Source organism: Akebia trifoliata, chromosome 12 (assembly GCF_017979445.1).
Source record: "Akebia trifoliata isolate Shusen 1 chromosome 12, ASM1797944v1, whole genome shotgun sequence".
Classification (NCBI taxonomy): Eukaryota; Viridiplantae; Streptophyta; class Magnoliopsida; order Ranunculales; family Lardizabalaceae; genus Akebia; species Akebia trifoliata.
The window spans coordinates 27,157,594-27,175,863 of NC_141386.1; the positions used below are offsets into that span (position 1 = coordinate 27,157,594).

At 35.7% G+C, this 18,270-nt stretch overlaps 1 protein-coding gene across 3 annotated transcripts in view; it reads right to left on the reverse strand.

Moving 5' to 3' along the window:
• LOC147389220 (uncharacterized) overlaps positions 1-17,579 on the reverse strand; it is a 34,372-nt gene extending 16,793 nt beyond the window's left edge. For 2 of the 3 annotated variants that reach the window (XR_015170441.1, XM_086417675.1), the window contains exons 1-12: positions 17,421-17,579; positions 16,109-16,410; positions 15,879-16,019; positions 15,554-15,761; positions 11,313-11,459; positions 10,812-10,886; positions 3,533-3,604; positions 2,765-2,836; positions 1,860-1,931; positions 1,630-1,701; positions 970-1,041; positions 439-510 (exon numbers count right to left, since the gene is read on the reverse strand). Coding sequence is in view for 2 of the 3 variants with exons in the window: in XM_086417675.1 (XP_086273801.1) it covers positions 439-510; positions 970-1,041; positions 1,630-1,701; positions 1,860-1,931; positions 2,765-2,836; positions 3,533-3,604; positions 10,812-10,886; positions 11,313-11,459; positions 15,554-15,761; positions 15,879-16,019; positions 16,109-16,303 (1,198 nt within the window). In the remaining variant the exon portion in view is untranslated. Of the gene's footprint in view, positions 1-438; positions 511-969; positions 1,042-1,629; positions 1,702-1,859; positions 1,932-2,764; positions 2,837-3,532; positions 3,605-10,811; positions 10,887-11,312; positions 11,460-15,553; positions 15,762-15,878; positions 16,020-16,108; positions 16,411-17,320 lie in introns of all 3 variants that reach the window. The other variant, XM_086417676.1, reaches the window with a different exon arrangement.
• Positions 17,580-18,270: the final 691 nt, after the last annotated feature.

Here is an 18,270-nt window from a genome sequence, read left to right on the forward strand (position 1 = left end):
AAAAAGTGAAAACAGTAAATCATTTCTTAAGAAAGAGCTGAAAAATTTACAGAAAATGGGTGCAGTAGTAATATAGAAAGGTTGATCAAACATGGGATTGGGATACTCAAAAACAGTTTTGCACATGGATCTGTGTGCGAGTCTAGGGAAAATTTTGTTTGGATCCACACCAAAAAGCAGCCTATTCTGAAACTTTTGACCCCATGAAAAATGGATAAAAATTAAACCATTATAGATCAGCCATTTTACAGTTAACTTTGACTTCATTTACAGGGTATTAAGTTTCCAAATTAGCTAATTGTTGGTGAGGATGATCTTGGCTCCTAACCAAAATTAGGGTTTGATGCATCTTGACGTGAGCTCTACAGATACAAGTCAAAAAATAGTGACATAAACAGGGTAAGAACATCCAATCATGTATATTTCTGAGTGTCTAACCAGAGAGATGGCGGACGCCATTGCTTCCAACTTCGGTATCAGACAACTCCAAACTTTTCAAATGTCGAAGTCCTGAGCATTAGAAGCCAAAACATAAACATGCAATTACTTCAGAATCATTACAAAATGTTACAACCACACACACTCAAAAAAAAAAAAAAATGTAACATTATAATATAACTATTCGAGAACAGTCATAACAAAACATTCAAATGTGAAGATGCCACCTCAGTGAGGTGGTAAAGTTTGTGTGGTAATACCACAGACCTGGCATCAAAATCCCATATTCACACTTTAAACCTATAAAAATGAACATTCAAATTTTAATGACGGATGCACATTCATGAAATGACGGGCAGTCTTTAATGCATCCGCAATCTGGTACTCCTCGCACTTCTCATGAAACTTACTCCAATGAAATAAAGCAGGGATAGAAATACATATTTAAATGCAACATTCTCATCTAATATCTGGCAGAAATCAAAATAAAAAATTAGAATCAAAAGAGGAAACTGAATCTCAAACAGCAACCTGCCAAGTTAACCATGCCTCCATCACCAATCCTACATGATTCCAAGTTCAAGCTCTCCAAATTTGTTAAACCTGAAACAAAACAATAAAAAATATATAATAACTATTCTTCAAACAATAAAAAATAAAAAATTCTTTGGATCCCCCACACCATACAATTTCAAAATCTACAAATGGCCCAGAAAACTATGGTCTACATGGAACATTAGCTCGGGTGGATGTCGTAAAAGTTTTAACTGGCAACAATTTTCTATATAAAAACCAAATTTCAGCCTTCCACGATGGTCCTACAGTCGATAAAAGAAATTTCTAGACAATTGGTTACTGACAAACGGAATGCAAATAATATTCACACATTTTATGTTCAAATTTTAGTGATGTATCCTCTACAAGAATCTGAAAGACCCAGTCAGCCTTAGTCAATGACCATAAGCACCAAACTAATTCATAAAAGAATCTTTCCCCAAGTATTCTTGGTGTTTTATGAGCTACAGAGAACACAATTTTTACACATTGGATTGGCACCAAAAAATTGACTATGTACATCATATAACAATGCTCAAATTTCCTTTAAACACCATCCCTCAACAAAATAAATGGAGATATGCTCAAGTCAAATTTCAGGATATATAGAACATATGAGAGTCAGAGAAAGACAACCTTTAAGGTTTACCAAACATGCATCTGTAATATTATTGTAGCCCAGGTTTAACACCTTCAAATTCTCAAGTCCTGCAAAACATGACAGGTGCAATAATGTCAAGACATACTTTGAAACCCATCCTTGCACCAACTAAAAGTAAATCAAAAGCAGCCTAGTATATGAGCTATGTAATCCATGATTTCTTCCACCCAATACAGTGTGACAATAAATTCTGAACACTACTCACCAGAAAAATTCTCACATCCATCATCCGATAGGCCACATCTGTTAAGATTCAAATATGACAAGGCAACAAGGGCTGTTCCAAAAAAACAAAAAACAAAAGTGAGATCCAAAATAAAATAATAAAAACGCCGTCACACTACAAGCAGCATGAAACAGCAAACAGACCAAAAGTAGAGTGATACATGCTAAGATTTCTAAGAACCATTTTTTGGTATTTTCTCTTTATAAAATGGATACATATAAGAATTTATTTTTGTTTTGCTTTCTCACTCAAAAAATAACAATATTTCACAAAGATTTAACGTTTATTGTTCTTTATGAAATGGAATAACAAACTTCTCAGTACATGATACTGATCATGTGTGTGTGTATACATGGGTAGCATTCGGCAGCCAACGTTAGGGGAGCCAACGCCTTTGTCCTATATGGGTTAGAAGTTCCGGAATGGGCTGATATTTTTGTGGTGATGACCCCTATGGTTAGGAGATTACCCTCACAAAAAATCAGCCCACTCCAAAACTTTTAAGCCATATAGGACAAAGGCATTGGCTCCTCAGAGCTGGTTCAATTGACCTGAAAATAGATTTTTTTGGTGCTGCCGATGGGAATGGAAAGAGAGAAGATGGTGGTTCCTACCTGCTTGGATATCCAGATATGAGGTAACAATGACAAAAACTTTTAATCTAACGTTGGCTGCCGAACGACTTTAATATCCCCACATGACCGTGTGAAATGCCTCTCCAAAAAAATTTGTGGGATACAATAACACAATACAAATAAACAAAATGGCTTAACTTCCACTTCTAATACAGGATTTTTAAATTACAATCGTCAATTATAAATATATATCAATGATAAGGAATACAATGATAAACAAAAATGTCAAGCATCCAAGAGAATGTGAACCTGATATGGATCCCAAGCATACAGCAGTAACAGGGCATCCCTCCATGTTCAATAGAACAAGTTTATGCAAACCTGTCAAGCAAACAAATATGATCCAGCAACTCCATAAAGTTCAACAAAACAAAAAAGAACAGCCCAGCCAACAGTATATACTCCCCACCAGAGACACAAGAAAATACAATATCAATAAGTGTAGCAAATATCAAAAAACCCATATTAAGTCTTTCGAAGAAAAAGAATAGCAGAGCATTCGACGCAGATACTGAGATTAGTATTTTTGTGTTCTGTTTATCTGATGTAAGTTGTTTTAGAAGTTTAAAGGAGTGTTTTTTCAAGGCTTGCTCTTTAGATGGGAGTCTGTTTGTAGTGGCTAAGTAGTATTTGCAGTGTCTCTCTCGGGTATGGAAGGGCTTTTTGGCCTCCTATCCCTCTGTCAGTAAAATTCATCCGGTTTTTTTTTTTTTTTTTTTTTTTTTTTTTTTTTTTGCTTTTCAATAAAATAAAAATTGAAGGGTAATTTTAAAATATTTGTGATCGGTAACGGATTAAAATATTTCAGTAGAGAAAGTAAAACTGCATCTCAAGAAGGAAAATTCCAACTTTAAAGAAATTGGAAATCAAGGACTTGACTTAGTAAATACAGTAGCCATGAAGAAGAAATACTAGCAACGAGAAATTCCATATAATGAGAACTACAGATTAAGATCTGCGTAACACACTGCATCAAATATAAAAAGTGCCAATAAATAAAATAAACTTTTACAGTACCTTTCAAATAAGAAACTCCTATATCCGTAACCTTGCTGCAGGAAATTTGCAACTCCTTCAAGTTTGTAAGGTCTGGAATATAAGTGAAGTATATAATTTTCAAGCCTAAACACAATATTTGACTTTCGCAGAGTGATATTCAAAACAATATTTTAATTTCAGCTTGAAAAAAAATATATATATGCTCCAAGTCAAAAAGTGTTTACCACGAACAAAATTTTGCTTTACATACATCAATTATGAAAAATGAAGATGCAGACAGCAGGGACAATTATTTCACAGATAATGCAGAAATTTTTTTAAAAGAAAATAAAATTAAGCTTCAAAAAATACAACACAAATAAATGACGATTATTCAAAGTATTTCTCCTCTTCTTAAAATTAACCATAGCAACATATTCTAAGGCTTTTGAGGCTTACCCCTAGAAGTGAGGCTTCCTTAAAATGCCTCAAGGGATGTTAAAAAGCATAAAAGCACTTGATGCATATGCCTCATCATTGAGACCTTAAAAAAGTACTTAGTGCCTTGCGCGTATGCTGGCGGTGATGTGGCAATTTTAGATTGCCATATCTTAAATTTTAATCAATCTCCCCCCTCCACCAAAAAAAAAAAAAAAAAGTAAAACCAGGGCCATTGAACTGGCTCATCCTACACATCAGCATTTAAGAAGATTGAACCATTGCAGTATTAATGTTTTAATACTGCCAGTCTTTAACAGCTACCACTCAATGAAACACATGAACAGCTTCAAAAAATCTTCAGTACAATATTAAGGAAATTATAAGAAATTGAATATATATCCATAATTTTCCTCTCAACATTCTCCTAGGATAGATGAAGTCATAAAAACAAGGTTAAACAAAAAGAAAAAAAAAAAATACATGACTAACCATCAACACAAAGTTTTTCATTAAGCATGCTTCAAAGCCTTGGTGCATCTGTGTCACTCTATGGAGGATTAGGACCATACCTCGAGCACACTTTTAAGGGAAGGCATATGTCTCATCATAACAAATTCAATAATTGCTATTAATCACAATTCACAACCAAGAAAAATTGACTGCACATCTTGTTTAGTATAAGCACCAGTGAACCAACAGTGAACTTCCATGACACCGAAAGCCAATTGTTATCTGCAGCAGATTTTTTATTTATTTATTATAAGTACTGCAGCAGTATGTTCACAAAGTTTTGATAACAAGTTCGAGAAATAACAGAGGCTAATGAGGTGTTGTAACCATATGACATAGGAATCCAAATATATACTATCGTCGACAGTTGCATCAGTGGACACCCCAGGCCAATTTAATTTCTCCTGCACGTACTCTCTGGATTGTGGTATCATCGGCCATAAAGAAAACCTGATTAATCTGGATGATTTTACAAGAAGGCTACAAGAGTTATTTTTCAGTATCACAAGTTCTCTTTCATATAGTTTTTGAAGCTCTCTTTTGCAAGGGATTAGAAAAATTACACTATTATTGCATATGATTTTGAAAGCCTAAGTGAGACTTCAGAAAAAATTCACTTCAATTAGTTTTAACTACTAATCAGGGCTTTGCCTGCATATTTATGGTTCAAGCCGGAAATTGGCTTTGCAACTTCTGTGAAATGAAGTATATCATGTTAGTAATTATCGACATTATTATCAGAGCCATATCCCAAAAACTGGGGTCAGCAGAACAAATCTTGTTCCTCCTTTTAATACTATCTAAATTCATGTCTCTTGTTAACTCAAGAGTCTATAAATCTGCTCTCATGACTTCAATCCATGACCTTTTTCATCTCTCTCTCTTTTGGATCTCAACTTCTACATTTCTTCTAACTGGACTATTACTGCTCCTTGTTGTACATGACAAACCATCTCAATCGACTCTCCCTTAGCTTATAACCTAGTGGAGCTACTCCACATTTTCACAAAAGCATCCATTTCTAATTTTATCCTTTTTAGAGCAACTCCAACCGAGAGCTTTAAAAGTTGCCTTCAAATTGGCATCTTCTTCAAAATGAAGGCTCCCAACCACTTTTCTACTCCAATGGGTTCTACCTTCAAATCACTATTCATTACTCTAAAACACTATTCAAGCACATTAAAAAAAAAAAAATTAAAAATCTAAATAAAAAGAGTTGGTATTGGAAATCCAACTTTTACTTATTATACTTCAATTAAAAGAAAAAAAAAAAAGAGAGAGAATTGCTATTGGCACCCCAACTTTATCTTATTACACCCCAATTTCGTAGATTATTTATCACCCCCCAATTAAAATTAACACACTCTCCTAACATTACAAAGGTTTGGCTCAAATTATAATCTCAACATTACATAACATTATAACACTTGTTCAAAAAAAATTTAATAGTTGTTTACAATTATGATTAGGCTCATTTAAAATCCTAAACCCAAAAAAAAAAAAAAAAAAATCTAGCAACTATTGAAGTAGTTTAAATGTGATTTGATTTGATTTTTAAAATATTAAATGGAAAGACTTTAAACTTTGTAAGGGACAAAAGTGGCATTTAAATCATGGTACATGAAAAGAGTAGGCTAAAATTGACATTTATACAAAAAAAAAAAAAAAAATGAGACACGATAGGGTTTATTGGAAAAGGTGAATAGTGATAGAGGTGGAGCTTCAAATCTTCTCTCTCCTCTTCAAATATGAAGCAACGAATAGTGATTTAAAGGGGCTCCCTTTAAAATAAAAGACGGTTGGAGTTGGTTCAGTTGCCAAAGCCTCCATATTTGAAGTTTTAAAAGACGGTTGGAGTTGCTCTTAGTCTTTCCACTCACCCAACTCAACGGCACCATCTCTGCTATGCTAAATTAGTGAATGTGTTGTTTCTTGATTCCCTAACATTTAGCTCACAAAGCATAGTAAGATTAATTGTCGTCCCATAAAATCCTCCCCTTAATTTGATTGGAATGTATCAGTCACATAACAATCCAGAGGAAAATCTCCAGATTCATCATCCGACACTAATTTATGGGCACTATCCTCTTCCATTTCTTCATCCTTCAGGATAATAGAACCAAATTAACAGAGATGATCGCTTCGGATTATTCCTGACCATCAATTGTTACTGGACCTTCCTCTCTCTGTGTGTTCTTACTAAAGTTGCAGTGCATATACTCTCTCTAGGTACTACTTACTTTAAGGCTCTCGCTTTAAACAAGGAGAAATTCCAAATGCAATACCAAAGAAAAGTGGCAAAACTAACTCGAGGAAAAAAGATATCGAGAATATTGTCCTTTTTCCTTTTCTTCATTGTGGGAAGGCAGTTAGCCACTAAATTTAACATCGTATTATGCAAGAGATATCTCATCCACTTTGATCTCATTAGAATATCAGAAGCCCCATTAATGAATTTGTATTGATAATAAATAAAGTTTCATAATACTTACCATTTCACGGTTATATTATGAAGTGTAAATTGTAAAGCATCCCATTATTGTTCATCCAATCACATAACCGAGTAATTAATATCTATAAATAGTTTAACCATAGTACTACATTTTGACATATTTTCATAGAATATAGCAAAATATTTCCATTTCCAAAAGGCTCGATATGCCTTGACCAAAGCCGGATTAGATCTTAGGAAATAAAAAAGAATGGCTTGGACTACTAAGGGACTTAAACGGAAGCAAAGTGGACCATAACCCACAGTATAATATTTACTGGTAATGCATCAAAAATATATTTCTAGATACTATTCTACGAGCTGATCCTAAGGGCTATCCTAGTTTTAATTATTTTTGAAAAATTAACCCTAGACCCAGTTTTGGTATCAAAGCCAAGTTCCTTCCAGGAGCAACATACTAAATTTTTCCAAGTCTTTTTTTTTTTTTTTATCGATAAAGATAATTTATTGATAAATTTTTCCAAGTCTTATGAAGTTAGTTCAATAGTCCATAACTCATTTGAGGTAAGACTAGCTTTAAATCTCGCCTAGAGTTTTCAGGCCACCTTCGGATATAAAGACCTAACTTAGACAATGGAAAAAATGACCTCCTGACCCTCCGTGGAGTCAGATAGACCTTGATCCCCACTACGGATCAGAAAAAACAGATCCAAATAGATCTGAAGGTCCGAGTTCAACTCAAACTCTAGACCAGACTGATACACAACTACCAACACAATCTCAGAATGAGATTAATGACCCGACCCGAAACCCGGAAGTTTCTGGTCCAAGATATATTCAAGTACACTCTAATGATTATTGCACTGTTAGAATACTTGTATTACAGTCAAAAGAATAGAGGCAATAATTACTTAAGTACTATGCCTTTCTGACAACGATGGGAATCCCATATTTCTCAAACAGAGACAGAGTCTTGAATATTTTAAGACATGCTCAAAATAACTTCATTTTAGAAGAAGAAAGAAAAAGACAAAACCCAAACTGGTACACTTCTACTATATTCCAGTTTAGGATGGCTTTACTCAACGAGTATAAGCATAGGCAACTAGCTAATGAGTACACCCAAACTGGTACAGTGCTACTATATTCCATTTTCCTCTGTCATCTATCTTTAGGCTTCCTGTTCTGGTAAGGTGAATGTGTGTTTTTAGGGTGTAGGGTCTAGACTTCCCAGAAGAAATAAAAAACAGAAAACTGTTACAGCCATTCTTAGGAATACTTGTTTGCGCGTCAGACTATATCAAAGACATAGCAGTCTTCAGGGGGGAGCCTTTCCGCTAAGCAGCAAAAGACAGAAATCACTAATCCCTTCAGATGGGATGAAAGAGAAGTAAATAGTAAGGCAAGTAAAAGAAAAGGTAAAAACCCTTCCTCCCTTACCATTACCCACTAGAGACAACGAATTCGTAGTCCAAACAGATATGCATCTGATAAAAAATGGGGTGCCGTCTACTTAGCCATTAACAAATTTGACAAAGAACGAAAACGCAGGATATGCTGCTACAAATTAGGAACCTTTCCAGACCAGTCACTAGATATCATATCCACGAGAAAGAACACTTCAAGGTAATCAAGGCATTCGAAAAATATGAAATGTTTCTCAGACCCAATGAATTCACTCTTGAAACAGATTCTATGTTTGTCGAGTCATTCCATAAAAATAATATTGGAAATACGAGGCAAATGAGACTCATTAACTGGCAGAACTACCTTGTCGGTTTCAAATACACGGTAAAACACATCCCAGGAAAAGACAATGTTATTCCTGACATTTTATCTCGTGATCGGATTTTTGGAACTAACAATGCTTGTTTGCAGGTAAATATGTTCCAAAACTATAGAGGCCGGGGCCGAGGTAGGGGAATGAAACCCTTTATAGCCACTGGTGAGACAAAATCCTTTGATCCATTTCCAAGGAACAAGCCAATGAGCTCAGACAACTCAGACAGACACTACAGACAAAAATTGGAAACCAGACCCGAAACAGGAGATTCAGCGAATTCTGGTGAAAAGACTCCTAAGGAGCAAAGAGGAAAGGTAGCTGCCGCACCCTCTTCAGATGAAGAACTAGACAAACTATTTGAAACCCAGAAAAGAAAAAAGGACAAAGTTGATCAATAAAGACCAGATCCTTTTCACCTACGAGACATCAACCAGACCTTATACCCACAAGTTCTTAATGTAAGGACAAAAGACATATAAACTCTTTCAACAAGTATATCGCAGACAACACAATGAAAGGGAGCAGTTCCCAATCCCTAAAACCATTAGAGAACACTTCTCTATTGGCTAACTTTATGCAGCTGACACAGTCTGGAACGCTACTCAAAATGGCTTAAAAATCGAGTTCGACCAAGGTATTTTCTCCATGATCCAAGCTATGAGAGGGTATAGAAGCCAGATTCAAAATTCTCCCAGGAACATGAAGACCGGATTTACATATGCAGACATGACTGGAGATCAAGGAAATTGTTTATGAGAGATCAGACTACAATATCTCTTATATCGTCCCTACCTTCATCCTTGACCCAAAGATAGAAGAACCCTATCTTGAACTCTACCAAGACCTTTTGCAGGGTAGAATCCCTTCAAGACGGAGATTTAGTAGAAGGATTTGTTCCACAAATCCCTAAGATCTCTAAAGACACTGCAGTAACTGAGCTCACTGAGAAGAAGTTCACCAAGTCCATGATCAAACTTGGACTTTTAGACAGCATCAAATTGTGTAACGATGCTCATCTAGACATATTTGACCCAGAAATCCAGAAAATTCTCAGGATAATCCTCCAAGGACAATATCCTATCTGGATTACTACGTGGGTAATCTTCTCTAAAAGACCCTTTACCTTGATAAGGATTTGTGAAGACAGAATGCATAATTACAATGTGCATACCGGAGACATCAGTATTAATGTGCACGACTTCCAGGCTCACCAAACTGGCCTCATCAGCGATATGGTGCACTCCTTAGTCAATACTCAAGACAGATGGTGGACTGTCTACCATACTCAGACTTGCTTGATCCAGTCTCTTGATGTATATGGTCAAGGAGTAACAGTCAAAAGATGGAAGGAAGGAGACAAACTGAAGGAGATTGTGGTCCCAGTCACCATCCCACAGATCGCATCCATCTGCATGACAAATGGAAAGCCAGCTCTAAAAACCCTTAAGCTTCTTGCCTACGAAGACCTAGTCAACCTGAACCAACTAATTGAAGGAAAAATTGATGATCAAACTTTTCATGTCTTTACTGAACACGAGGAAGAAAAAAAGGAAGGAGAAAGATTCAACTCAGCCAAGTCAAATCAAAAAGAAAAATCAAAATCAGTACTGAGTAAACTTAACCACCAAAAGACAAAAGATATACGGTATTTCCTGACAAAACACTATCCATGAACAGGTAGATTTAGCTTTCATTTCGCAAAATATTTTGGTGAACAAAAGAATCAAATTCAAAGTATAGAAATGCAATACTCTGGTGGAAATCTTCCAATATAAGAATACAGGATGCAAAAAGCAAAAGAAAACACTCACGTCTACAAAAAAACAAAACAAGACAGAAAATGTACTTATATGTTCATAAAAAATGACACAAAAGCAAAAATATCTTAAGAAAAGAAAATTGAGAAAGGATAACCCTAGCAAGCATTTTTAGGAGAAAAAGCTCACAAGACAGATTCAAGCAAACAGTACAACCATGGGAACCTTAACTAACTGAAAACAAGTGATAAAGTAGAAACCATGTTGGCAAAAACCTATGCTTTCTCAGTTTAGAAAACTGGACTCTATGAGAATGTCACTCCAGTCAAAATTTCCATTAATATGGGAAGGTAAAGAATGCAAGCCAACAGCTACCTGAGAGAGGCTTCATGTCTGCATCTGTTATGCAGTTACAACATCTGATATTAAGAGTCTCGAGCTTTGTTAAATCTGTCGAAAGAAAAGAACACCATAAGTAATACATATAACCCAATGCCTGATTACAAACATATCCAACAACAGACGCTAGCTTGAAAGCTCCTTGTGGAACAATAAAAAAAAGGTAATTGCTCAGAGACAATATATATCCCTTTAATGAGGGTTTGTTTTTAGGCATTATTCCTTCGTTATCAATATCTAATCACTTCCTTAACCTATTCCTATGCATAGTGCATCCATTTCAACATATTTATATGAAATGACGAACATTTACGTGCATACAAATGTACATTAATAGGAGCTATGAATTTCCAATGAAGATGCTAATACATTTATAGCCCCTCGGAACAATAAATTCTTGGAAGACAAACAAGTACTCCCGCATCATGTAAGGAAAAGTTCACATGGCCAATCAGAGAGAATTTACTACAAACAAACCTTTAAGATGAACAAGTCCACCATGAATCCCTGAACATCGTTCCAGGTCCAGCTTTGCCAAGTTCACCAAGCTGGAAAAAGCACGCATTCCTTGAGCAGTGATAGCATTATTCTTTTTAAAACTCACAGATGTCAAGCTTGAGAAACCTGAAAGCATGAAATAAATAATGCATGTAAAATACTTAACTGAGAGAATGTAATAAAATAAGAAGGAAAACAAAATCAAGAAACATGTCCATGAAGGATGTCAGGATTATGATGTTAACTAAATACCAAGAGTCATCATCATGTACACCTCATCCCAAACATTGGGATCAACAACATGAATCCGTTTTGGCCATTTAATTCTAACTGGAGAAATATATTTTGTCGAAGCGTGACTTCAAATCTTTTCTTACTAACTCAAACCACCTTGTTTCCGACCTTCCACTTCCCTTTTTAGAGCTTCCAACTTGCAACAAAGTGCAACTCACTGACAAGGCCAATGGTCTTTACTGTACCGCCCAAACCATCTCAAACGAATTTCCTTAAATTTATCAGAGTGAATAAGAACGATATCCACAAACATAATTACATAAGCACATGATCGTAATACTATGAACTCATGTAGATGGCCAACAGATTTATAGATTCAAGCAGGCAAAAGGAAGACATCAAGCTTGCCAGTTACCACAACAGTCACATGGCCGTTAACTGCTTTTAGGGCAGTGTAGATGTTACTGATTTAGTTAATATTTAAATATTTATGAATCCTTGGGAAACAACAAACCAGGAGCACACAATTGTAAACTGAGCACTCCACCTTAATAATAGTAGCACATGTAGTTATTACTGATTCAGTTACAATTAAAATATTTATGAGTCATTGGGAATAACAAACCAGGAGCACACAAATAGAAAATAAGCACTCCACCTGTAGTAGAAAGATAGAATTCTCTTAGGATTTTAAATTTTTCATTGTTTAAAAAAAAATTTAATTATATATTTAAGTTATTTATGATTTAGGTATTAGGCTATGCTTGGTTTAAGTTCTGATATTGTGGAAATCTTGTTTGTCACCTATAAGTTGGAAAGGAACCCTGATTTCATGTGCATAAATAGGTAATGGCAGACAGAGAAAATAGAAATCTTCCGGTCAGTGATGAGTTGCAGGATGTGTTTCAAGCACTCCATGGAATCACAGGCGCAATCCAATAACAAGAAGCCCCTATGCAACAGCAAATGGTGGCTGCGCCTCTCGTACTAGTTCGGGAGAGGACTGAGGAAGAAAAAATGACGATAGACATGCAAGAATGCAAGGGGCTCTATCCCAATGTTTAAGGGCACCATGAACCCCCCATAGGCCAAGTCATGGTCAAAGGAGATCAACAAGACTGTTGACCCCATATGAGTGTTAGAAAACCAGGAAATGTCACTTTTGCATCTTTCATGTTCTAGGGAGAGCTATTTTTGGTGGGACATGGTTAGAAGATCCAGGGATGTACGCCAATTTTCCTTGGGATTTTGAAGGGGAATTATTTGAGATATATTTTCCCTATGCTGCTCCTAGTTAAAAATGAGCAGAGTTCATGCAATAAATTCGGAGGGAGATGTCAGTGGCCCAATATGAGGCTCAATTTGCTGAGCTATCCAGCTATGTCCCTAATATAGTGGCAGTTGAAGAAGATTAGGTAAGAAAGTTTCAAGAAGGTTTGCAACTGACCATTAGAGAGAGGAGAGCAGTGTTGAAACTGCGGAATTATACAGAAGTGGTTGACAGCGCCTTATTGGTGGAGATAGAATTGGAGGAAGTTGTAGGATCTGTGAACAAATGAACAACAGTTACCATCAGTAAGGTTGTAATGATAATAAGAGGCAGAGATTGAGAGATCACAGTAGTCTGGTTAGGGCAGGATTATTGGGGGAACCAGATGATGATTTTAATACTACATATGCGGCCAATGGAGGCATATCGCCTGCAACGTGTAGGCCAGCAAGTTAAACAGTTCCAACCTCAGAACCAGCAGTTTCCTTGTCCTCTGCGGTGAAGGCCACCTCAGCAGAACTTTGAGGTTAACGAGTAGATGGAGGAGCAGTAGCAGCACAACCCACAACCTCAACCACCTCAACAACAACAGCAGAATAACCAGGTAGATCAGGGGCGAGTCTATGCGGTAGTTCAACAAGATGCCTAAGCCAACAATGCAGTGATTGGTGGTAACATTTTATTATATATAATTCATTGGCTCGTGGATATGGTTTTTAAACTCGGTATTTGGTCTCGTCTCGTCCACCTCTGATACCGAGTTGACTCGGACGATACGTCTCGTCTCGTCGAGTCGTCTTGTTCAACATTGAAACAATGGTTTTTAACCATTTAAAAAATCTGAAAAATTCAGGAAAAATTCAGAATTGATTCCTATTAAAAAATGAACCCCTAAAAAAAATATAAATTAAAAAAAAAAAAAAAATCATAATATACCTATCAATCAAATTCAAGGTAATTAAATAAAACACATGTTTCCTAAAGATTAGTATAAATTTCTAATGAAAATTTCATCAAAAAGCTTCTAAAGAAAAAATAAAACAAATTATCAAAAATATATTTAAGTATTTATGACAAGAAAGTAATAATATTACTCAATAGCTATTGCTTGTAAAAATAAAACATAAATTTTCATTTGTAACTTTTTTTTCGCAAAACTCGGTTAACTCGGACGAGATTTTGAAAATCTCGTCTGATACAACTCATTTGTATCGCGAGTTAATGTAAAATTTGTAATGTCTCGGATATCTCGGACAAGTTTTGCGAAAATATCGTCCGAGACGACTCACATAACTCACGATACGCGGTCGTCTCATGACTCATTGTGAGTTGGTCTTGTTAGGCTGCGATACCGAGTTAACTCGGGCGATACGTCTCGGTCTCGGACGAGTTTAAAAACCATGCTCGTGCGATATTTGATTCTAGATCAAGTCCTTTTACACCATCTTTATATGCATCGTTCTGGGGCTTAGATGTAGAACCTTTTGAGTTATAATCCTGTTTGTAGCTACTCTGATAGGGAGTGGAGTTGAGACATTATCTGTCGTTCGGATAACTGACAAGGAGTTAGAAGCCAATCTAATCCTGTTAGACATGATAGAGTTAGATGTCATACTTGGTATGGACTGGTTAGCAGCTCATCATGCCTTGATGGATTGTTTTAAGAAGAAAATAACCTTTAGGTTACAAGATGGCCCATCTTTTCGATATATTGGAGAAAAAGAAGTTTTCCTATGCATAAAATTGGTCTAAGACCAAGGTCTTTATGAATATGGCATCAGTCTCAGGATGAAGATTTTCCCATTGTGAGGCATTTTCCAGATATCTTCCCAGAGGAATTGACTGGATTACCTCCAAAGAGGGAGATAAAGTTTCCCTTTGACCTCTCTCCAGGGACAGCTCCAATATCTTGAGCTAAGGAAATTGAGCAGTCAGTTGAAGGAGCTTCGGGAGAAGGGATTCATTTGTTCCAACACATCACCCAAGGGAGCACAAGCGTTTTTTGTCAAGAACAATGATGGATGTTTGCATTTACATATCAGTTATAGACAACTGAATCAGGTCATGGATCAACTTAGGATATTTGGGTCAGGACGTCAACATTCAAAATTTGGGGCATCACACTCCTATATATTACTAAGATACTCACCAACCATGAGTTCCATGTGTGTTACATGTCCTAGAGTTACATTATCTCATTTCAATAAGCCTTTGTAAACACTTTCATCATCCTCAACATAAAGGTATTCCAAGTTCATCTAACTATCTAACTCTATTGTCCCAAGAAAAAGTTTTGCAGTGAGAAACAACATTGAGTTTGATGCACATGTAGTCATTGTTGAAGAATAGGAAAGCACAACATGAATCATGTTCTATGCCCAACATAGAGAAGTTAGATATTACAAAACAAGAAAGGAACCACCTCAAAATCTCAAAAAAGCTTGACTATCAAAATCTACAAAAAACATGAAATCCCTTCAATGCCATAAATTTGGAGAGGTTGAGTCGATCAATCATAAGAAGAATTAGGCCAAAAATTAGGATATATTTTGGGAAAATAAAACTTCCACGGGATAGAAGCAAATGAATCGCTTTCACAAAATTCTCGTAGAATTGAGAATAAGGGTTTCATTATGTACATGCCAGATTACTGAAGAATAACATGACTTTCATTTGAAGATAGCCCCTAAACAAAAGGAGATAGAAAGTGAATTACCGCTTATGTGCTCTAGCCCATGGTCTGAAATCTGGTCACAATAATTTAAACATAAGGCTTGAAGATTTGCACAATCTCTAAGGAGAAGCAATACAGAATCTGTTACACCAGAACCAGAAAGATCAACAGATAGCAAGGATGACCCTTGTGAAGCGATGACATCCATCCAACTGTCCTTCACTCCTGGGTATTCTCCCAAGTAAATATCCTGTAGAATAAGTTAAAAACTTTAGAGGTCACCATGTCAATTAACTTAAGTTCTAATACTCATTGCTTTACACAACAATAAGATTTCAACTTCTTAAACGATTTATTGGGTTATTACCTGGAGAGCACAATCTCGAAAAGCTTCAAGAGAAACATCAGTTAAACAGTGGGTATGCACCAACTCATTAAATATCTGCTGACTTATATCCCTTGGTAGCATAGCAAAGGTTCTATACTTGTCAATATATTTATCAATGTCCTGTTATCAAATAGACAAGAGAAAACAAGATCAGTTGAGACATGAAGACTTAGAATTCTAAGACACATATTCTCAATAAAAATAAATACCTCACGTATCTTATGAATGCATAGTTCCATGAGAGATGGGCATTTTCCACGTCTCAGTGGGATATCTACACCAAGCCGAAATGAAGTCCTTAGCCATTTTGAACTACCACTTTTACAATATTTTCCAGAGACCCCTCTTTGTACACTCTCCTCATTGACTGCTTGGTCTCTCTTTCTTGAACAAGCTCCCCCCATTGAGTGAAGATCTTGCAAATACTTCAATAGTTATAAATTAAAGCAAGCAGAAGATTAATATACTCCATGTCTCCCAAAGATTTGCTCTGCATGCAATCTACTTCACCCTATAAAAGGAAAATAAATGTATACAGAGCAATGAATTATAATTCTAAATAAAAAATAATAACAATAAAATAAAAACCAAACAATCGAGTTGAATATTCTGGAATTGAACCTATGAATAAAATAAGGGAATGTTTTTAATGGATGTTGCATAGGTACAACAATTTCAACAATTGAACCTATATCCTTGCTGTTTTTCTAATTTATAAATAAATTTCTTTACATGTTCGGAAAAAAAAAAGTCAAGTGGAGTGGTCCCATCATCCCTAGGTCCAGACTTCTGATGATCCTCAAGCTTCAAACACCACAAAACTCAAAAATCATCAGACGTCTAGCTGTGAAGATGATAATTCTATGTCCTTAATATCGAAAGGGATCGGTGTGGTAGCTCCAACAGACCCATATCATCAACTCAGTTGCAATGACATACAACTCTAATTTGGACTTGTTAATTCAAACTAGTGCTCATGGGTTGCCACAATTTACTAGAATTAACAAAGTATGTTTCATCCAGAATGCATAAATTGTCCTTCAACACTATTTTTTATATTTTTTGATTGGTTCTTTTCATATATAGTTGAAAGGAACCATTTTTAGTATCTTCGATACCATAATAGCGACAAACAAATTTTATGATCTCTTATTAATAAACAAACACAATTACAAACTATGATGGATCAAATACTGTAGAAACCAAAAACAAGTAAAAAAAGTTACATAAATTCCAGCTTTTTTAATCTTCCAGAACAATCATCAACATAAATAAAATAAAATAAAATAAAAAACACACAACTATACTTCAAAAAAAGAACTTGAAGATCATTCTCATGGAATCCAAGCTATGAAAAAATCAGTAGAAACATAAATATGGAGCAAAGAATCATAACAGTAGATGATCGTCGAAGAACAAACCCTAGAAGACGAAAAAAGAGAAGCAGAAAACAAGTTCTCGATCAAACAAACGAGTTTATTTGTTAAAGTTGATGGAGATGATCGACTGCAAATAAATTACCTCAAATTACGGGAAAATTAGATAATATTTTTTGGATCAAAAGTTCGATTTTTGGAGAAAAAAGGCTTGTGAGAAATCGAATTCTCTCTGTTGTTTTGGTCTCAAGGCCTCACAGGGACAGAGTGAGAGGTTGAAGGCTGAAGCTAGAAGAAGAAGAAAGGCAACGTGGAGTGGATTACCGAACCGAAGTCCGAACCAACAGATCTTCGCCACGTGTAGATTAGTCGGTGAAGATAGTCCGAAGCTAGTGGTTCGGAAGATGAGATAAGACGTATAAGAGCGGAAAGAGTGGGTCCCACATAAGGCTTTTTCTATGCTTTATTCATGACGCCACGGATAGCGTTGAAGAATACAAACGCAACACGTTTCAGACACCTTCACTATTTTGGTGAAAATTAGAGATGTACCCTTGGTTTTCAAACCGATTATTTACCCTTTTTTTGACTGTGGTCTTTCACGTTCATCTAACATAAATTGACCAAAATATCCTCTCCTTCAACCTTTGGCCAAAAACACCTTTGAGTGTCTTTGAATGCACATGGAAAATTAGTTGAAAATTTATTTTCCATGTGTTATATTGGTGTTTCAATGGAAAATGGATTTTTACCTACATCCAAAAAATTTAATAAGGGTTGGATTTTATCTTCCTATTTGCTCCAACGAAAAAATGAAATCCACACAAAATTGAAACCTTACTCATCTTCATCTTCTTAGTTGTCTTCTTCTCTACCACTGCCACCACAAGTCATGATTTCTCTCTTTCTCTTAAGAAACTTATTCAACCTCTTGTTAAGATTCTTTGATTTCTTTTTCCCAAAACTCAACCTTATTCGACCTAATTGTGTTTTAG